General features: G+C 45.0%; 1 protein-coding gene across 4 annotated transcripts in view; it reads right to left on the bottom strand.

Annotated features, from left to right (window-relative positions):
• The window catches only part of SLC35F2 (solute carrier family 35 member F2), a 51,754-nt gene that overhangs the window by 28,003 nt on the left and 933 nt on the right, over nucleotides 1–22,818 (bottom strand). The window contains exon 1 of one of the 4 annotated variants that reach the window (XM_064577503.1): nucleotides 21,325–21,491. The exons of 2 other annotated variants lie outside the window; for them this stretch is intronic. In XM_064577503.1, coding sequence (XP_064433573.1) covers nucleotides 21,325–21,476 — 152 coding nt within the window. In that variant the 5' untranslated portion in view covers nucleotides 21,477–21,491. Of the gene's footprint in view, nucleotides 1–2,355; nucleotides 2,506–21,324; nucleotides 21,492–22,818 lie in introns of those variants that run through there. One more of the 4 variants, XM_064577504.1, reaches the window with a different exon arrangement.

Raw genomic sequence — 22,818 nt, 5'->3', positions numbered from 1 at the left:
ATAAAACTCGCTAGTCATCTTTGAAGGATGCTAGGGAACCAACACCCATTATTTTAAAAATTCACACATAAAGAGGAAGAAGCAAACATTTACCGTGCCCTTCCTATACAAATGATACCTCAGGGCAATGAGCTGATGACAGAGTTTGTCTATGCAGAAATACATAAATTAAATAATTAAAAATAATAATTAAAATGGAATAATTAAAATATTTATATTTTATAATATAAATATTATATTTAATATGTTAAAAACAGAATGACAGAAATAGAATGGCTTACAACCCCTAATAAAATAAGGAATGTAGGTCATAAACCTCAATAGCTCCTAAGAGAGCAAAGAAACAAGCAAACTTTATGCATCTCCTGATGGCAATACACAATATCTATGAAATATTCTTGCCAAAAAAAATAGGACCACAGGATTTTTAAGGGGGCCCACGGACCAGGTCAATGAAAATATGCTGGAGAATCTATGAACTTGGATGGGAAAACAATACACCCTGATTTTCAGTAATATTTAACTGAAGTTTAACATTCCCTTCAAATATAAACATAGGCAACGAACTACAGCAGTAGTATTAACAATGCCTAAGACCTTGCTGCCAAAGAATCACATCTTCTTATCAGATGACATATTGGTGAAATTCAAAATACCATTTACAGTCATCATGACTCCACATCATGATGGTTTAACAACCATTCGTGATACCTCTTATTTAATGTCTTCTTTTTTAAAAAAGAGACATATTTAAAAGAAAAGAAACATATATATTAACATATATCACAATGTGTTTTTAATCATTTAAGACCCAAACAGATGAAACTGTTGCCATTATAATCCCATTTGTTATTTTATGCTTTTAAAAACATTTTGAGAAGGAAATACTGTAAACCCACCAGGAAGATACAATCAGCAAACCCCAGAATGTGGTAAACTCTACATGACAAATGAACAGTTTCTTCAAAAATAAACTGCAAGAAACATAGACCAAGAGGAAGCCTACAGAAGAAAGAGACGTCAATACAAGAACCCACTGAAACGTATGGACCTTACATGCATCCTGATGTGAAGAAACTAGTTTAAAAACTATGTGATAGTTGGGGAAATTTGAACATGGACTAGATATTTCATACTAAGGAATTACTGTTAATTTGTAGGTGGAATAATGGTATTACGACTATGTTTTTTTAAGTCCTTATCTCTTAGAGATTAATACTGAAATATTTATGCATGAGGTTCTATGATGCCTGAGATTTACTTTCTGATAATCTAGAAGGGAGGAAGTGGAGAAGAAACAAGATGAGTTGATAAGTTTTGAAAATGGGTGATAGACAAAAATAAACTCAAAAGGGATTAAAGACCTAAATGTTGAGACCTGAAACCAAGAAGTCCTAGAAGAGAGTACAGGCAGTAATCTCTGACATCAGCCATAGCAACATTTTTCTAGAGATGTCTCCTGAGGCAAGGGAAACAAAAGCAAAAATAAACTACTGGGACTACACCAAAATAAAAAGCTTCTGCACAGTGAAGGAAACAAAACTAAAAGGCAGCCTACTGAATGGGAGAAGATACTTGCAAATGATGATACATCCCCTAAAGGGTTAGTATCCAAAATATATACAGAACTTAAATAATTCAACATCCAAAAAAACCCCCAAACAATCCAATTTAAAAAATGGGCAGAAGACATGAACAGTCATTTCTCCAAAGAAGACATACAGATGGCCAACAGACACATGAAAAGATACTCAACGTGACTGGGCATCAAGGAAATGCAAATCAAAACTACAATGAGGTGGGAGGATGGGTTAGCCTGGTGGTGGGTATTGAGGAGGGCACATTCTGCATGGAGCACTGGGTGTTATGCACAAACAATGAATCATGGAACACTTCATCTAAAACTAATGATGTAATGTATGGGGATTAACATAAGAATAAAAAAAAAAAACTACAATGAGGGGCGCCTGGGTGGCTCAGTCAGTTAAGCGTCCAACTCTTGGTTTTGGCTCAGGTTGTGATCTCGGGGTCTTGAGATCGAGTCCTGAGTCGGACTCCGTGCTCAGGGGGGGCGTCTGCTTCTCCCTCTCCCTCTGCCCTTCCCCGCCCCACCCCAGCTCCTGCGCATACACACGCACATGCTCCCTCTCTCTCTCAAATAAATAAATAAATCTTTTAAAAATAAAATGAAATGAAAATGTAAAGTAAGTTGCATTGCATATTGATATGGACAGAGTAACAGTGGTCAGCTCTGCTGGACATTATAAATCCAGCAAAAGGGAACTTGGCAAGTTATCCATCTCTCCAGTCCTGCATAGGACCAAGAGTCCCCCGATCTGTTAACAAGTCACTCACAATCAGAAGGCAGGTACCAAGAGTAGAAGTATGGGTGTCATAAAGGTAGGGGGTGGCTTGGACAGACATGTGATTTCTTTTGTCTTTGCTCTACATTCACCGAGCAACTTCAGGGCTCATACTTTCTAAGTAGATATTTCTGTTGGGATGGTCTTCCTGGGAGCACCTGTCAAATTTAACAGCAACAACCCTCATTATAAATTAATACATTTATTTTCAGGTATAAATGTGAGTTTGAACAGCAAGAATCATTTTATCTAGAGCCTGGTGACCCCCTCCAAAGAAATGACCATGATGTCCCAGACACAGAAGACTGGAATATTCCACCAACGTACAGGAATCCAGAGCTTCAGAGGTCGGCTTTCTTATCTACAATGCTAGAAGCATATTCATAAAGGTTTGCCAAAACCACAGTCCGGTATTTAACTAAGTAATGAAGCAAGCTCTTCCAAAAATTGCACCATAAATAACACCCATCAGATTTTCTTATACTTGTGATTATTATGCAGAACAATGGGACAGGACGCTTCTGAAATTAGCAAAACATTTTTCCTCTACTTATCTTCACCATACGTCCTGTTGAACTTCTTAGACTCGAGGTGGGCGAGTGGGGCTAACCAATTTTTCAGTATTCTATAACAATACAACAGAAGTTGAGAGAAGAGCAAGCTTAGTGTGGGTCTATAATCCAGCAAGGAATCCATCCAATTGCACCCATTCACTTTAATTGTACCTCAAGGTATTTCCACCCAGTCCGAACTTCAACCTCTGGACCTTCCCAACCCTGCTCATTCCTGGAATTGTTTCTCTTTCCCCCCTCCCCAATGATTTTATTTATTTGAGAGAGAGAGAGAGGGTGAGCAGGAGGGAGAGAGAGAATCTCAAGCAGACTCCCCGCTGAGCACGGAGCCCGAAACGGGGCTCCATCCCACAACTCTGAGCACAACCTGAGCCAAAACCAAGAGTTGGGCATTCAACCGACTGAGCCAGCCAGGTGCCCTGGAACTGTTTCTTTCTATTCTAACTCTGTGGGAACAAGAGCAGGCCTATAGCCAAAGGATACTAGTGGAAGGGAAATGAAGTCAATGACTACAATGACTGATGGGTCAAACTGCCAGATTGAACCTTAAAATTAACAGAGAATTTAGATGGGATTATTGGACATTTTTTGGCTTTCTTCTTTATCCATTTTGTGAATACCAAATTTTCTAACAAGGAGAAGTCTTTTTTAAATCTGTGTTCTTTCTTAAAAGACCCGGAAAAGTGAAGGGACCAGAAGCAAGCATGAAGAATAACATCAGAAGCCTTCTTGACTCCTCGTTCTGAATGCCTGTGCTAATTTGGATTCAGAGCTCACCTTCTCTCCTATGACCTGTGATTCTTTGTTGACAACCTCAGGTTTCCAAACTGCTGACTTAAAGCTCCCTGGATTTGCAAGTGGGGCATGCATCATTATCAAGTATTATTTATTTATTACGTTCATGCTAATGGGCCCCATCAGAATACCTGACTTTGTTTTCTGCAGTGCCTTGACATTTACAAAAACTTTTCTGAACCCTTTTGTTTTTAATTTTTGATCCACCGGATGGTGACAGATGAAGAAAGTGAAGCTCAGAGAGGTGAAATGGGTCACCCAACTGATGCTGTTCAAAAGTGGCAGAATCGGGGGCAAAATACAAACCCCCAGCACTAAGTAAAGTGCATCTGCTATCCTACTACATTCCCTCCTACATGATTCTGTTAAATAACTTCAGGGGGGCCTGGGTGGCGAAGTTGGTTAAGTTGTCCAACTCTTGGTTTCGGCTCAAGTCATGATCTCAGGGTCCTAGAATCAAGCCCTGTGTTGGGCTCCACGCTCACCGGGGAGTCTGCTTGGGATTCTCTCTCCCTCTCCCTCTGCCACTCCCTGCCACTCCTGCCAGCTCGCTTGTGCTCCCTCCCAAATAAATACATAAATCTAAAAAAAATAAAGTAAAATAACTTCAGAATAGAGGACCCATCCCTTTTTTTCTCTCTCTAACCCATATTTGATGAAAATGGATGAAGCTGCAAAAATGCAGGTCGGATCATTCAAACGCTCTTTTTTAAATGCCTGGTCTTTTATCGGATCATTGACTATGACTTCAATATTATACTTTCCCATATATGTTATAATGGATAATACAGTCCACGATAACTGTAGACTCGGTTATCATAGAACTAAAACAGTTCCTATAGAATTATATAATTATTTTATATTTTACTTGGAATTTTGTGGGCAAATAATAACCTAACCCACTCCAATCAATTTAATCAATACTGTCCACACTACTTAAGTACACAACCTTCCGTAATATGTGTCCACTTTAATCATCACGATGTCATCCCATAGCAATAAGAGAAAGCTACCAATATCAAATCTTCTGGAAAACTAGAGTTTGGCAGAAACTCGAGTGAATGCTAGTTGAAGGGGCCAGCATCCACCGCCTTGGTTGGCTACTGATCCTTAACACACACACACACACACACACACACACACACACACACACACCCTCGCACAAAGAGAAGTATGTGGAGAGAGGGGGCATAGGCACCTGAAGTATGTGAAGGTAACCACACTTACAGCCTGGAACAATGCAGCCTCTTCTGAGGGAGCTGATCTGTCTTAGGGATGCTCAAATCAAGTTTATATCTGTGACTTTTCTGAGGAGGGGACCCCTCCCAGACTTCTACCTAGAGAGCAGAATGTGTGCGAATTCTCCTCGCCTGCTTGGTGGAAATCGTCCAACTGGCAGCAACTTCAACAACCCACAGTGACCTTTTTATTACCATCTCCTTAATGGTATCCTGTTCAATCCAGCAAATATATTTTTACTATCAAGTAGGTCCCTGACACGGCCAGGCTGCGGAGCACAGAGAAATAACCAGCCCTGCCTTCACGGAATTCATAACACAGCAGTGAAGAAAAACACTGAAGAAAGAGTCTGACTTATTTAGCGTAATTCCCTCTAGGTCCATCCACTTTGTCAAAAATGGTACGACGGACAGGACCTAACCTAATCTGAGATTCCGTGGGAGGCTTTCCTCATGAAGTGATACTTCATCGGAGACTTGACCAATGAAGACAAAGTTGTTCGGGTCAAGAGAAAGGAAACAGTACGTATTGTCCATTACCCTCCCTGCCGGCAGCCCGTGGATGTAGCTCATCCAGATGAGCGGCCACCTAATCTTCCAAACATGTGCAGCTTAAAAAGAGTCTAGCAAATCTTGGTTCATTATTTCAAACACTGACCAAAGGTTGTGGGTTAGATGAGTTGAGAAAAAGTTTCCTTGACCTTTTATGAATGTTTACCTTTTCATCGGCATCTAGGTGGTCTTTGTGCTCTATTTTCTTGTTGGAACTCCATTTAGATTCTATCACCAAATGCAGTAGGCAGAATAATGGCTCCTCAAAAATGCCCATGCCCTAGGCCCCTGGAACCTGTGAATACATCACCTCACATACTGTGATATAATAAGAAAGATATATTTTAGTCTTGGCTCACCCCGCCCAGCTCCTAAAAGTGATAAGAGAGAGAGGAGCATCTTCTCTTCTTCATAACAAGCCCCATTACAGGAAGCCTGGGTGGCTCAGTCAGTTAAGCATCTGCCTTTGGCTCAGGTCATGATTCCAGGGTCCTGGGATCGAGTCCCTCATCGGGCTCCCTACTCAGTGAGGAGCCTGCTTCTCCCTCTCACTCTGCATACTTGTGCTCTCTCTCTGTGTCAAATAAATAAGTAAAATCTTAAAAATAAATAAATAACAAGTCCCATTCAACAACACCCAAGTTTATGTTAATGAGGTGACATTTGGAAAGCCCCTAAGGAGGAGGGGAGCTGGTTACCAGGGGAACCAACCTGCTTGGAGGGTTGGAACCTTCAGCCCCACCCCAGGGAGGGGAGAAGGGCTGGAGGCTGAGCCAATCACTAATGACCAATGGTTTCATCACCTGTGCCTACATAATGAAGCCTTCCATAAAAATCCTAACCACAGGGGAGCCTGGGTGGCTCAGTACATTAAGCATCTGGCTCTTGGTTTCAGCTCAGGTCATGATCCTGGGCTCTGGGTTCCGCACTCAGCAGGGAGTCTGCTTGAGGATTTGCTCCCTCTCCTTCTGCCCCTCCCCACCGTGCCCTCTGAAATAAATAAATAAATAAATAAATAAATAAATAAATAAATAAATAAATAAATAAATATTTAAAGAAAAATCCTAACCAAAGGACTCAGAGTCCTTCCAGTTTGGTGAACACACTGAGGTTCTGGGAGGGTGAAGCTCCCTGCCCTTTCCCTTCCCCATACCTTGCCCTATGCATCTCTTCTATCAGGCTGTTTCTGAGTTGTATCTTTTCATAATCAACTGGTAATTTAATAAATAAAGTGTTTCCCTGAGTTCTGTGAGCTGCTCTAGCAAATTACTGAACCTGAGGCGGAGGTCATGGGAACCTTCAATCAGACGTATAAGGTGTCAACCTGGGGCTCTGGACTGGCGTCTAAAACGGGGGTAGGGAGCTGGGAGAGCGCAATCTTGGGGGACCGAGCCCATAACCTATGGGTCTGCGCTACCTCCAGGTAGTGTCATAACTAAATCATAAGACACCCAATTTTATCTGGAGAATTGGGAGAACTGATGGAAGTAAGAAAATCCATGTACATCTGTGGTCAGAAGTACTAAGTGCAGGAAAACACAGTTTTTTCCATTTCTATGGCAAAAGGGCCCTTGCAGATGGGATTACGGTTAAGTACCTTGAGATGGGGAAGTTATCCTGGATTTATCCAGGTAGGCCCCAGCTAATCACACGAGTTCTTAAAAGGGAGAACCTTCCCCAGCTGCAGTCAGAAGGAGATGTGACCACAGGAGAGTCAGAGAGACACGCAACGTTGCTGGCTTTGCAGATGGAGGGGGACCCCAGGAGCCCAGGAAGGCAGGCAGCCTCAGAAGCAGAAGACAACAAGGAAATCCACTCTCCCCCCTTCCAGAAAAGAACACAACCCTGCCAAATGCCTTGATTTTAGCCACGCGAGACCTGCGTCCGATTTCTGTCCTACAGAACTGTCAGATAATAAACTTGTGTTGTTTTAAGCCACTAAGGTTGTGGTGCTTTTTTTAACAGTAACAGAAAAGTAACACACTAGGTCAACAATGGGTGTGATACTTAAAACAACACTGGAATCATAATGTTTTAACTATTTATATTCATCTCAATGAATTTCCTTAGTAACAAGATAGTTACATCAGTAAACAAGAGTCTCTCAAATTAACAGCACACAAAGCTGATCAAGAGCCATCCTGGATTAAAACACTTTCATTATTTGCCAGGGAGAAAATGAAATACAACCATACCATCAAACCACAAACTACTGAACTAGTTTTATGCAAACCATCAAAAGTAAAAAATGTAAATTCAGGGATCTCTTCTTAACTATTCTGTCCTGTATGACTCTTAGATAGTCAAGAATACAGGGGAAACATATTAATACTCACCGTCTATGCCATAAAAGGAAGGGAGACTAGTGAGAGCGACTGTACCTCACCTCGAATGTACATTAACTTACTGGATTTTCATTCAACCCTAAAAGGTAGGTTATCATCTTGCCAAAATTTGAGAGTCTTTTCACAAGGTTCATAAGGTAAATAAGTAACAGCACTGGATCAAAATCCAGATAAGGCTCTAAAGCCTGTGTTCTTCCCATTCCGCGACGCTAAGAGAATAATTGTGGGAAGAAAGTAAGAAAGGTGCTCAGTTCCAGAACGACGACTTCTCAGTTCCTACGGCATTTGCGTTGTACCCCTCCCTCCCCATTTTCTAGATTCTGCCTGTGGTGTTTTATACGTCCGTTGCATTTGCTTTATTAGATTATAAATGCAGAAACTACCTCATGGATATTTCTGTGCCCCCCCCCATATGCATATCTACACAGTATCTAGTACTGTTACTGTTATGGTTGTTGCTACTATTGTAATTACCATTATTACTGTTAACCACTGTTACCATTAACAGTGAAAACAGTATCTAACACCCTGAGTGCACCCTATCTATGTACCAGGCACTGTCCCAACAATTTCATGATTTCACAGTCCTAATTCATTCCGTCCTCCTAACAATCCTGAGAGGTTGGTACTACTGTTACTGATATTTATAAAGAAACTGAGGCACAGAGATGTCACACAATGTGCCCAATATCACACAGCTAGTCAATGGCAGAACCTGGAGAGCAACCCCAGCAGTGTGGCCTCACGGTCACTGTCCCATGGGAGTACATTACTGGCATCTATTAGGGACTCAGAAAACCTTCCTCATTATCCTAACAAAAATGAGGTGGCTTAATAAACGTAACGGTGTGGCCGGGGCCATGCTAAGGGCTTATCTATGTCACTCCATTTGCAACTCACAAAACCTCCATGGGATAGGGATCATGTGCACACACCTTCACCGGTGAGAAACGTGCCTAAGGTCAGAAAATCATGAAGTCTGGGGGCGCCTGGGTGGCTCAGTCGGTTAAGCGACTGCCTTTGGCTCAGGTCATGATCCTGGAGTCCCTGGATCGAGTCCCACATCGGGCTCCCTGCTCGGCAGAGAGTCTGCTTCTCCCTCTGACCCTAACCTCTCTCATTCTCTCTCTCTCAAATAAATAAATAAAATCTTAAAAAAAAAAAAGAAAATCATGAAGTCTGTATTTTTCCCATTCTACACACTGCCTCCCTGACAGTAACAAAAATAAATCATGTAATATTGAAGATTCTGATACCATGCAAGGAGATCACGTGATACAAATTATCCTGCATCTCTAACAGTCAGCACTGATTAGCACGGCCCCTTTGATTGTATGTTCAACAATTATTTTCATAAGCGTTGTTGTAATGAAAACGAGAGAGGACATAATATCTATATATGTTAGTCTCCCTCCATCCTCCGATTTGTGGTTGGTCGAAATGAGAAAGCGTGAAACACATGGGCAAATCGCCTATTCTCTTTGGATACCTGTCTGAGGACTGTGAGTCATACAGCCTCGATGGATGTGGGGAGGGGGCATTAACTGGGGTCAGTGTGTGGAGGACTGGCCTCTCACCTCCAGGACCCTCCCAAGCCCGACCCCTCTGTGAAAATTCAACCAGGGGCACCCAGGTGCACATACTGCAGAGGCCCGGAATAGAGCTCCAGGCGGGCAGGCAAGGTGGATGCAGGGATGGGGGAAGGGTAGATTCTCAAGGACGGGATTAGCACAGGGCAGCAAATGCACTGCTGTTGCCAAGAGTCTGGATGATGAGAGTTTAGGACAGATACACCGCCCTCTCTCCACCCGCCCCTGTACGGCACAGGCGGAAACAGACGAACCCTGTTCTCAGCAAGCAGCCGAGAAGCCACTGCCCATAAAACTTCAAATTCCTACGACTGCCTGCTCACTGAGGCTCTATCAGAAGTTCTGAAGGACTATTTTTTTTTAACTATTGTAAAATCTAAATGAGCCTTCCTACGGATTATCAAAACAAAACTGCCTGGGGCGCCTGGGTGGCTCAGTTGGTTAAGCGACTGCCTTCGGCTCAGGTCATGATCCCAGGGTCCCGGGATCGAGCCCCGCATCGGGCTCCCTGCTCGGCGGGAGGCCTGCTTCTCCCTCTCCCACCCCCCCTGCTTGTGTTCCCTCTCTCGCTGTGTCTCTCTCTGTCAAATAAATAAATAAAATCTTTAAAAAAAAAACCTGCTTGTTTCTGCGTGTGGTTTAAACTGTCAAATGTGATCCTGGGGTGAAGACAAGCAACCAGTGGGCAGTTAAAAGAAGGAAATCAACAGCCAGTCAAAGCACAGACAGAAAATCCCGGTGTGGCTGGGGTTCGGGCTCCAGCTGTGTCCCTGCCCTCTGCGGTCTGGCACATTAACCTCCTCAAACTCTGTAAAGTCCTAAATCCTCTGTTTCACCTACACCAGTGGTGAGCTGGATTTCTCACTAGTACACTCCTCAAACACCAACCAGGCACCAGAAAAGAGCAGTCTGCGTCAGGTCTAGAAAGTTCCTGGCACTTGGCCTGGAGGGAAGGGCAGGCGGAGGCGGAAGGGAGATTTCCTGTGAGCTCCTCAACCCTCCACAAGGGCTCACACCAGAAAAACCCACTCGCCTGCTTAGTCAGCTTCCCTGCTCCCGATTTAACCCAGCCAGCTCTCAAACTTTTCAACAGAATGCCTCCATTAGGCAAAGAGAAGAAAATCACCGTTCGTGGGGAACCTGATGCCAGCCCCAACTTTTTCGACTCTCGGGGGGTATCCTTAAAACCCATGTAAATTGCACTGTGTACAGGGCAAACCATTTAGTATAAAAATAACGTGCAAAACATGGTTTTTTTTTCAAGATTTTATTTATTTGGCAGAGACAGAGAGAGAGAGAACAAGCAGGGGGAGCAGCAGACGGAGAAGCAGGCTTCCCGCTGAGCAGGGAGCCCAATGCAGGACTCGATCCCAGGACCCTGGGATCATGACCTGAGCCAAAAGCAGCCACTTAACAACTGAGCCACCCAGGCGCCCCAAAACATGGTTCTTTCACAGGTAATATGGGGCATCTCTCAGAAGTGGAAACATGGAAGGCCTAAGAACAGAGACCCACCTGCATCAGTGATCAGGGATATGCAGATTAGAGATACTCTTTACATTCATTTGACTGTCAAAACTTTAAAAGTCTAATAATACCAAGTGTTAGAAAGGATGTTTGTTCACATACTCAGCTGGTGGCTGTGTAAACCGATACAACTGCTTTGGGAAAACAGTTCAGCATTTTGTGAAGCTGAAAAGTCACGTGCCCTACCATCTAGCTCTGTGTCCGTCCGTCCCCCTGCCGCCCTCCCGCCCCAGATACTCTATATGCACATGTGTGTGTATAAAAGAAGCGCTGGGGCATCTGGGTGGCTCAGGCGGTTGTGCTCTGACTCTTGATTTTGGCTTAGGTCATGACCTCAGGGTAGTGAGATAAAGCCCCAGGTGGGGTTCTGCGCTGAGCATGGAGCCTGCTTAAGATTCTCTCCCTCTCCCTCTGCCCTTCCTCCCACTTGTGCTCTCTTTCTCTCTCTAAAAAACAGAGAAAAAGAAGTGCTTATATGTGATCAATAGAAGACATGTAGAAGAATGTTCCCGGAAGTCCTGTTCACTATAAGAAAAAACCTGGAAAAAACCCAAATGCCCATGAACTGAATTAATAAAGTATATATGCACAGGAAAGAATATTACACAAAGTGAGGGATCTTGTAGCATTGCATAACAGTACAGATGAATCACAACAGATGATCTATAGCATGGTATCCTCTTAATAAAGTTAAAACAATGATAATAAAAGCATACTTTTTGGGGCACCTGGGTGGCTCAGTCATTAAGCGTCTGCCCTTGGCTCAGGTCATGATCCCAGGGTCCTGGGATCGAGCCCCGCATCGGGCTCCCTGCTCGGTGGGAAGCCTGCTTCTCCCCCTCCCACTCCCCCTGCTTCTGTTCCCTCTCTCACTGTTTCTCTCTGTCAAATAAATAAATAAAATCTTAAAAAAAAAAAAGATTGTATTTATATATTTGAGAGAGAGCACACAAGTGCGCGGAGGGACAGAGGAGAGAAGCAGACTCCCCACTGAGCAGGGAGCCTGATGTGGGGCTCAATCCCATCCTGACCTGAGCTGAAGGCAGATGCTTAACTGACTGAGCCACCCAGGTGCCCCTAGACAGACTTATTTATGAATATTTACTCAATAAAGATTAAAATAATCTAAATATCTGGATAGCAGTAAGACTAATCAGTTCACTGATGGTGCTTTATGATTTAAGATCTAACAGAAAACCTACGACAAACCAAGTCTAAAATAAGCATAAATCGGGCGCCTGGGTGGCTCAGTTATTAAGTGTCTGCCTTCGTCTCAGGTCATGATTCCAGGGTCCTGGGATCGAGCCCCGCATCGGGCTCCCTGCTCCACACGAAGCCTGTTTCTCCCTCTCCCGCTCCCCCTGCTTGCGTTCCCTCTCTCGCTGTCTCTCTGTCAAATAAATAAATAAAATCTTTTAAAAAAATTAAAAAATAAAAGCATACTTTTTAGAAATACACAAAGGAACAAAACTGTAAAAAAAAAAAAAAAAAGAGAGAGAGCAAGGGAATGGTGAGAGGTTGGTGATGATCTCTGGTTGGGGAAGAAGGTGGGCAGAGGGCCTGACCAGGCAGATGTAAGTTACCATCATGATCCTAGTTTTAGGGCTGGTGATGGGTTTGCGAAACTTACTGCATAAAAAATAGTAATTTAGCCATTTGTGGGCCAACACTGAACACGTGTCACGAGCCAAGGATTATTACCCCTGCCACTGGAATCTAAAATGTAAATTAAATCAGGAGCACCTGGCCAGCTCAGTCAGTGCAGCATGCGACTCTTGATCTCAGGGTCGTGAGTTCAAGCCCCACACTGGGGGTAGAGCTTACTTAAAAAAAAATAATAAAATAAAAAATAAATGATGTTCCAGGAAGACGCATTATATTACATATCCTGTGACTTTATATACTCTCTGGCAGCCCTGGGGATACAAATAGCAAAAAGCCTGGGGCAGGGGTGGGGGGAGTCAGTGGGGGGGGGGTGCAATGTTAATTGTCCAAGGCTTTTTTCTTTTCCTCCCCAGTTTTCTGCTCAGTTCACAAGAGGCAGGATAGCGCAGTGGTTAGGAGCACAGGGTCTGGGGCCAGACTGCTTTGTGGGGCAGCTTGAGAAATGGTTCTTCTAGACTCTTCTTTTTTTTTAAGATTTTTTTTTTTTAAGTAATCTCTACACCCAACGTGGGGCTCGAACCCACAGCCCCAAGATCAAGAGTCACATGTTCCACTGACTGAGCCACCCAGGCGCCCTTAAGTGTGATTTTTCATAGACTCTCTCTCTCTGCATCATTAACATAAATAGCCAAGTTTTTGTGCTCTATCACTTATCTGATGACTTTAATTAACGCAGACTTCTGTAACCATTTAAAAAAAGGTCCCCAAATCTATGGACTAAAAGTTTTTCTAATTTATTAAAATGAAAATTATTTAAATCTTCATTCACAGCCTACTTATACTTTCACTATGAGCAATTCTGAGAAATTGGGTTATCTGATTTCTACAGTGTTAGCAGGTCAGAAGTCATCATTTAGAAAGAATGCAGACTTCCGGAGATATGTTCAGTAACACAGAAAAAATCACATGTGACAACTGTGAGAAAAAAAATAAGACAAATAATTCACTTCAATGGCCCCTGAGCATTTTACTATTACTGCCACTCAGCAGAATAATTAAACTTCACGACGATGATCCTGAATCATGAAGAAAGTGTTATGTTGAATACACTTTACTAAAAGGTAAATAGTCTTATATATTTGTTTTAAATATACCATGAAGATTTTCTTTTTTTTTTTTTTTTTTTTAAGAGAGGGAGAGAGGTGGGGGAAAGGGCAGAGGGAGAGGGAGAGGGAGAGAGAGAATCGTAAGCAAGCTCCATGCCCAGCACAGAGCCCAGCGTGGGGCTGGATCTCACGACCCTGAGATCATGACCTGAGCTGAAATCAAGAGTCTGACACTCAACCAACTGAGCTACCCATGGTAGGTGGCCCTACCATGAAGACTTTTAAAAAATGTTTTGTTTTTTTCTGAGCAAAATCTCCAAGATTAGTTGCAAATGGACCCACAAGAAAATGACATGCCCTAGAAAGCTGTTCCATACAAATTAATAAAATGTGGGGCGCCAGGGTGGCTCAGGCATTAAGCGTCTGCCTTCCGCTCAGGTCATGATCTCAGGGTCCTGGGATAGAGCCCTGCATCAGGTTCCCTGCTCCGTGGGAAGCCTGCTTCTCCCTCTCCCACTCCCCCTGCTTGTGTTCCCTCTCTCTCTGTGTCTCTCTCTGTCAAATAAATAAATAAAATCTTAAAAAAAAAATCAATAAAATGTGGAAGAACTGCTGCCCAAAATGATGAATTAGTTAACAGAAGTGAGTCATCCATTACATGAATAATGCCACTCAGGGCGCCTGGGTGGCTCAGTCGTTGAGCGTCTGCCTTCAGCTCTGGTCATGATCCCAGAGTCCTGGGATCGAACCCCGCGTCGGGCTCCCTGCTCAGCGGGAGGCCTGCTTCTCCCTCTCCCACTCCCCCTGCTTGTGTTCCCTCTCTCTCACTGTGTCTCTGTCAAATAAATAAATAAAAAATCTTAAAAAAATAAAAATAAAAATAAATAATGCCACTATACTGGATTTAAAAGTAAACTTTAATACTTGGAAGAGTGCATTTTAAGTTAATCTGTAAAATTCGCCTGTGTGAAAGGATTCGTTTTTCTCTGATGATCCTCAATAAAGAATACTACAAGGAAGTTTTTGTAGCTTTTTTTAATAACCTTCCCAAAACTTATATACACAAGCAATTACCTGGGGAAGCAATTCACTTCTTCCACAGATGTGGCTACTGTTCCCTGAAAACTCCTCTTCAAAAATAGCCTACTTTAATTTCAGCCCTAACGCGTCCATCTGATTTACCAAACCTTGCTGCAAACAGGTTAGTACTGTTCCTAGAACTCAAGTGCTACCATTTCAGTTCAAAGCCAGGCACGCAGTCAGTAGAGTACAGGCATTTCAAAGATGAACTGCCCTCTCCAGCCTTAACACATTCTCCCCCGCTGGTGATGTCGACCTTGATGTTGCGATATGGTCGGTGTAATGAGTTGGGAGCAAGGGCCTGAAGAATACAGACGAAGGGCACCTCAGCCAAGATGTGTGCCAAGAGAGACAGGGAAGAAGACTGCCTGACTCACAGGGCCGTCTAGAGAGTCTTTAAGCAGCCAGAAGATGGGGGACACACTGGTCACGCTGTGGTTTGTGCAGGCTGAGAGCTGGAAACTACTTGGGTGGCCATCACTGGAGGACCGTGGGAGCACGGAATACTCTGCAGCACTTAGAAACAGCAGGGCTACATCAGGGGTCCGCAACCCGGGGAGGCATCTAACAACGTCTGGAAAGATTTTTGATTGTCACGGAGGGACTGGGGGGATGCCATGCTGGCATCTAGGGGGTTGAGATCAGGGATGCTGCTACACCCTACGTTGTAGAGGACAGTCCCCCACAACAAAGAATCATCCCACCCAAACTGTCAAGAAGGCTGATACTGAGAGTCACTGAAAGAGGTACAAGACAACACGACCACGTTATAAACACACAGTCCTGGATGGAAATGTTTTTTGTTCTTAAAGAGATGTGGGGGCGCCTGGGTGGCTCAGCTGGCTGAGCATCTGACTCCCGATTTCAGCTCAGGTTGTGATCTCAGGGTCACGAGATTGAGCCCTGTGTCAAGCTCCGTGCTAAGCAGGGAGTCTGCTCAGGACTCTCTCCCTCTGGCCCTCCCTTATGTCAGCACCTTTACACCTGTAGCTTCCTGCTTTCTAGGGCATGTCATTTTCTTGTGGGTCCATTTGCAACTAATCTTTAGACTTAGACTAAGGTGTGTGCAGGGAAATCACAGGCGTGTCGCTGGTGCCCGCATTCCCCTCCAAGAGATGGGATTCTGGGAGATGAGCCTGGCGAGGGAAGTGGGCCAGTGACAGGGGGCCCTGCAGTTCACGTCGAGAAGCTTGGTTCTCATAAAAGGACAAATATTGCATGACTGCACTTCCCTGAGGGGTCTAGAAGAGGCAAATTCATAGAGAAAGGAAGGAGGATGGTGCTTATCAGGGGCTGAGGGGAGACAGGTACAGAGTTTCTGTATGGGATGAGCAACAAATTCTTGAAATGGACAGTGGTGAGGGGTGTACAACACTGTGAATGTACTTCATGTCACTGAATTGCACCCTTAAAAATGGTTACAATGGTAAATTTTATGTTACATATATTTTACCACAATGAAAATCACTAAAAATGTAATCATTGTGTTCAGGTAAAGAAGTGGGGGGGGGGGGGGGGAGGAGGAGAGATGGGAAGGAGGAGACAGGAGCCACCACCAGAGCTCGAACTCTAGCCCGTAACTGGTAGCTCTCAGACTTCTTTTAGCTCCAGAACCCTTTCTTCAAACATCCCGCATAAAAACTTAACCATAGGGTGCCTGGGTGGCTCAGTTGGTTAAGCAACTGCCTTCAGCTCAGGTCATGATCCTGGAGTCCCGGGATTGAGTCCCGCATCGGGCTCCCTGCTCAGCGAGGAGCCTGCTTCTCCCTCTGACCCTCCCCCCTCTCATGTACTCTCTCTCATTCTCGCTCTCTCAAATGAATAAATAAATCTTAAAAAAACAAACAAACAAACAAAAAAAAAAACCTAACCATACACCAGGCAGAGCAACAGACCCGATGGGTGCCAGAGACCGGCCTAGGAGCCCACCAGGCCCCATCTCCCAACTCGCCCCCGCAGTGGGCCCTGAGGAACCTCCAGGGAACCCCCAGAGCGCCCCGGTTTGCAACCTGGTGCAGGTCCCCAGAGGAAGCCGAACAGGATGCAGTGGGATTTCTGAAATAGTAAAGCAGGTCTGGTCTTTAGAATCAAAGGAAACTGTCCGGACTCTGCCTCTCAGCAGCCATGTGCCCTGGGGCAAGTTACTTACCTGCCCCCAACAGGACCAAGAATATGTGTATAGGACTGTCATAAGACCTGACAGATGAAAGGTAAGCCAGAGGCCTGCCATGGGTGAATTCTCGCTTGATGGCAGCTAAGATAGCCTCCGGTGTTATCTGGCATCACTCTGGTTCCCGCGCCGTGAGATGGTTTGGGGGGTGTGGGCGGGAACGGGCATGGGTGGCCGCTATGACAGGAGTCCACGTGACAGATGAAAGTACTGTCAAGATGGGGAATTGGGGCGCCTGGGGGGCCCAGTGGGCTGGGCTTGGTTTCAGCTAGGGAGGTGATCTCGGGGTCATGAGGTCGAGCCCCAAGGCTCCCTCAGCGCAGAGTCTGCTTGTCCCTCTTCCTCCCCCTCTGCTCCTCCCCAGGCTCTCTCGCTCTCAAATAAATCTTTTTTTAAAAAAAGGAAAAGTTGGGGAGTAAGCACTGGATGCCATCATCTCATTTGTTTCCCAATCAACCAGAAGAAAGGAGCAGAGATAAGCAAGAGTAACCCAAAGGTTGTCTGCAGCTGGTCTGCAGGAGGGAGAGGACGAAAGCCTGGGGCAGACTTGCCAGGCGCCCAGTGAGGGCATGCTGGGGGGAAGCTTGTGAAGGCCACCCTCACCTCCGTCCTGTGCTGCATGGGGGCACGGTACTGCCTGTCCCTTCACCAACTCCCGCAGCACTGAGAAGTTAAGAAAAAGGTTCCAGCCGTCCAGCCAAAATTCAGCCCTCCACCCACCCCCTCCAAGCTCTTAGGGTTCATGGGCCACAACCTAGAAAGATGGCCCCCTCCTCCTCCTTCCAGAGCAGTTGCCAGGGTTCTAGAATGGCCCACCAGAGGGCAAAGCATGGCAGCAATCAGCAGTGATGCTGGTGCCCACAGAGGCTCCATCCTGGGCTTCACCCCCTCTCTTCTCCTTAGTCACCTGGCAGGACACACCTGAGCCTGGCCATTGGCTCCTCCCCAGCACAGAAGGGGACATGAAGGAACACACTAGTCATGCTGTGGTTTGTGCAGGCTGAGAGCTGGAAACTACTTGGGTGGCCATCACTGGAGGACCGTGGGAACACGGAATACTCTGCAGCACTTAGTTAGAAACAGCAGGGCTACATCGGGGGTCCGCAACCCGGGGAGGCATCTAACAACGTCTGGAAAGATTTTTGATTGTCACGGAGGGACTGGGGGGATGCCATGCTGGCATCTAGGGGGTTGAGATCAGGGATGCTGCTACACCCTACGTTGTAGAGGACAGTCCCCCACAACAAAGAATCATCCCACCCAAACTGTCAAGAAGGCTGATACTGAGAGTCACTGAAAGAGGTACAAGACAACATGACCACGTTATAAACACACAGTCCTGGATGGAAATGTTTTTTGTTCTTAAAGAGATGTGGGGGCGCCTGGGTGGCTCAGCTGGCTGAGCATCTGACTCCCGATTTCAGCTCAGGTTGTGATCTCAGGGTCGCGAGATTGAGCCCTGTGTCAAGCTCCGTGCTAAGCAGGGAGTCTGCTCAGGATTCTCTCCCTCTGGCCCTCCCCCCACTCGCACTCGCTCACTCTCTAAAATAAATAATCTTAAAAAAAAAGAAATGTGATCTATTATAAAATTCCTATTGGGGGCACCTGGGTGGCTCAGTCGGTTAAGCATCTGCCTTCAGCTCAGGTCATTATCCCAGGGTCCTGGGATGGAGCCCCACATCGGGCTCCCTGCTCAGCGGGGAGCCTGCTTCTCCCCCTATTTGTGAGCGCGCTCTCTCTCTCTCTGTCAAATAAATAAATAAAATCTTAAAAAAATAAAAAATAAAATTCCTTTTGGGAATTAGGGATTCATTCAATCATCTGATGTTCATTATCTATTGTAAGGTAGGCACTGTGCTCAGCAGAGGCAGATGTTAATTAAATAATCTCACACATGAAAGGGGGAAGGGAGGAGATATTTTTGGAGACTGGCAGGATCTAGAGTTCCTCAGTTGCGCACTTACACAAGCCACAAAGCCCCTCAACTTACATCCTTGCTTACATGACGCTAAAGAACAGTCCCGCTCAGCAGGTCTGCAAGCCAGCTGGAGACCCTGCTGTGCACACAGAGAGCATTCACTGGATGTTTGTCGAATAAACAGATGAAGGCTATACAGTTCAACACCACTAAACGACTCCTTCAAAAACTTCTGGGCCTTAACCTTTGAAAGGAGGAAACTGAACAGAAAGGAGGAGCCCAAGGGCCAGGCCCTTTGCCAGACAATCACAGGTGTGCACCTGTCCACTGACCGACTAGTGTTCTTTCCTCCTCAAGCCCATGCCCACCTCACACCAAGCTACTTGCAGTTCCTTAAGCAAAACCTTCTTCTTCTCCTAGTTCACCTGGAAAACTCCTATTCAGGCTTCCAATTCCTGATCACCTTGTCTGCCTTGTGTCCCAACCCTACCTCACCCTGATGACCTTGATTTCTGCCTTCCTTCGTGCCGTCTGTACTTTGTGCTCGCCTCTACCACACTTGTCATAACTTCTTACCATTACGTGATCATGAACTCTCTCAAACTAAATCCTATTCATCTTTGTAGGCAGTGGTCTAGAACCTAGAACACCACAGATGCTCAAGGTGTGCCAAATGAAAGAATGAAAGAATCCATGTCCAGCACCGTGCTACAAAAGGAGTGGGATAAAGTCCGTGCCCTCGAAAAGCTTACCATCTTAGATAATAAATAAATGAAAAGATGTAGAAAAACTAGTAAGAATTAAAATATTAGAATTCTAGGGGTGCCTGAGTGGCTTTGATTTCGGCTCAGGTCATGATCTCAGGGTTGTAAAATCGATCCCTACTTAGTGGGGAGCTTGCTTGAAAGTCTCTCCCTCTGCCTATCCCCCCTACCCCTTGCTCCCACACACACTCTCTCTCTCTAAAGTAAATAAATCTTGGGGCGCCTGGGTGACTCAGGTCATGATCTCAGAGTCCTGGGATCAAGCCCTGCATCAGGCTCCCTGCTCAGTGGGGAGTCTGCTTCTCCATCTGCCCCTCCCCCTACTCGTGCACGCTCTCTCTCTCAAATAAATAAAACCTTTAAAAAAATAAATCTTTAGGGGCGCCTGAGTGGCTCAGTCGTTGGGCGTCTGCCTTCGGCTTAGGTCATGATCTCAGGGTCCTGGGATCAAGCCCCGCATCGGGCTTCCTGCTCTGCGGGAAGCCTGCTTCTCCCTCTCCCACTCCCTCTGCCTTGTGTTCCCTCTTTCGCTGTGTCTCTCTCTGTCAAATAAATAAATAAAATCTTTTAAAAATAAATAAATAAATAAATAAATCTTTAAAAAATAAAAAATAAAATATTTAGAATTCTAAGTCAACATTACACTTAAAGAAAATAAATTACTGTACCCTTTGTAGATACCATCACACATCCTCACAAAATTTAGAAATAAAAGACTAGAACTAAACACACAAAATATAAAGGTAAATACAGTTAGTGGCATGTAAATGATTCTGATCTTTTTATATGTGTCTGCATATTTAAAATCAATGTGAACTCATTTTTCATCAGAATAAAATAATGAAAATAAATATAACCAAAAAAAGCTCACCATCTCTTCACTGGGAATAGGATAAATATGTGAAATAATAATTGAAGATTTTTGCTAGAGATGCAAACTTGATAGTCATTATAAGAAATATGCATTTTTTCATATACGAATTATGTACAGATGTTAGGATGTAAACTGCTAAATGGTATCCAATTAGATAAATCTCCTCAGGTACTCTAGGAAACCCATCGCCTCCTATCACAGCTGTTGTCGTTTGCGCTGATAGCAACTAATGGCCGAAGCCGAAGTTACAGAGTCGGCTTGAAAACATAGAGTGCTTCTTACCATGAATGCCTGGCACATAATAAGTCCTCGATAAACTTTTATTGAGTGATGTGATATTCTTAATCAAAGGGAAAAATTATCTACTAATGAGGCAAGTGTATCAGGAGCTGGGGTTACCTAGAACACATCCTTCTCATAATGAAAACAGGCCCCAAATGTTTCCCCTGTACTTAGCACCCAGTTGCCAAAAGGGCTATTCTTCCCCCTTTTTGGTAAAAGGAGTAGAAAAGAATTGTGTCTGACCCTCCATATACAAACTATCCTTCCATCTACTATCCATATGGTAATAACACATCCACTCACCAGCCTCCCCCATGGCTCCCTGGCTATAGCTGGGGATTCAAACTTAAATCTGGGAGGTAAATTTTAATACTGAGAGTTTAAAATAATGAGTATAAAGAATACTGGATATCTGGTAAACTGCATTTTTCTGATTGCTGGGTCAGACAAGGAAAAACTGCAGAACAGAATCTGAGTGTCTGGACGGGTTGCCAGAGGTAGGAATGAAAACCTTAAGGAACAAGAGTTCTGCCAACCGGGGCACCTGGGTGGCTCAGTCGGTGAATTGGCCAACTCTTGATTTCGGCTCAGGTCCTCATCTCGTGGGTCATGAGATCGAGCCCAGCATCGGGCTCCGTGCTCAGTGGGAGTCTGCTTGGATATTCTCTCCCTCTGCCGCTTCCCCTGCTCACGCATTCTCTCTCTCCAATTAAAAAAAAAAAGTTCTGTCAACCAAAAAAAAAAAACCCTTCAGCCCAAGATCCTTGGAATAAAGATCAAAGAAAGGAAGCGTGCAGGGAGTGTGGCAGAAGGTAAAGGAAGCCTCAAGAACCCTTGTCATCCCTCATTCATTCGTGCATTTACGTGCTAAGGGTTGTGGGAGACAGAAAAAGGAAAAAGTCTTCATTCCTGCTGTGAAGGACTCCATCCATCAGGAACGTAAGATGGCCACAAACAGTTATCACACAGGGAAGAAAGTAACAATCCATAAAGAAGGTACAAAACAAGTGTGTTCAGAGACGGAAGAAATCTCGTATTTAGGAAGCTATTAGATACACCTGACTGTACAACATACCAGGATTTTGAAAATATTAGAACATTAGGAGAAAAAAGAAAGCACTGCTAATCCTTGTGCTTACATCTCGCTACACCGCTGTCTGCCCATCCTCGGGGCATCTGGCTCTCCTGGAGCTACACCACACTCCCCAACACCCAGGAATGGAGGGCTGATGGCAGGTGACAACCAACTTCAACAAACAGGCTGTGCAGTCAGCCCCGTAAGCCTCAGTTTCCCTTACAAAGTACAAACTGTTACTATATCCAGTTTACACAGAGAAGTTAAGTGACTTGCCCAAGGTCACCCAGCTCGTAAGTGGCACAAACAGGAGCTGAGTCCAGAATCTGGGCCCTTAGCCATGACCCTACGCTGCCTCCACGCTGAGAACCCGTGGACATTTATCAGGACATACACAGCTGGAACACGCAAGGTGATTTGGGGCCAAGTTGGCCCTTGAAGGACGAGCATGTATTTCAAAGTATTCTTATTTACACAACAAAAATGCACACACCGTTGTTGACCTGGCTTTGAAAATGAGTTTTCACAGTCTTTAATGGGATATTTGCTTTGTTAATGTGGGAGGGAAAAAAAAGCCTGCTTCCTGAGGGGCCAGGGGCCCCACAGCTTTGACCGGCGCTTGCAGGCCCCACTCCTTACCGGCCATCTCCTGGCCTTGGGCAAAACGCTCAGCCTGGCTTGTGTCTTCGCCAGCAAAGTGGCCGTAACGACAGTACCATCTCATAAAGTGGTAAAAGCTGCGTGATAGCGTGCACATGACGGGCGAAGCGCGGTCGGCCGGGCCCTGAAAGCTCCATAAACGTGGCTTTCGTTACTAGGGTCCTAAGAGCTCGGCGTTTGCACAAGGCCAGGCCCGCAGGGACCGCAGCAAGGCCGTCCCCCTCCCAGAGTCGCTGCCCACCCCTGAAGCGTCGTGCTGTGTCCTGCGGGGCGCAGGCACGCCAGAAGCGGGTCTCCCTGCAC

The sequence above is a fragment of the Mirounga angustirostris genome, unplaced genomic scaffold, assembly GCF_029215605.1.
Source record: "Mirounga angustirostris isolate CCGP_5_RB_7025 unplaced genomic scaffold, mMirAng1.0.hap1 SCAF_13, whole genome shotgun sequence".
Taxonomy (NCBI): domain Eukaryota; kingdom Metazoa; phylum Chordata; class Mammalia; order Carnivora; family Phocidae; genus Mirounga; species Mirounga angustirostris.
This window is presented reverse-complemented; position numbering and strand designations above follow the sequence as displayed.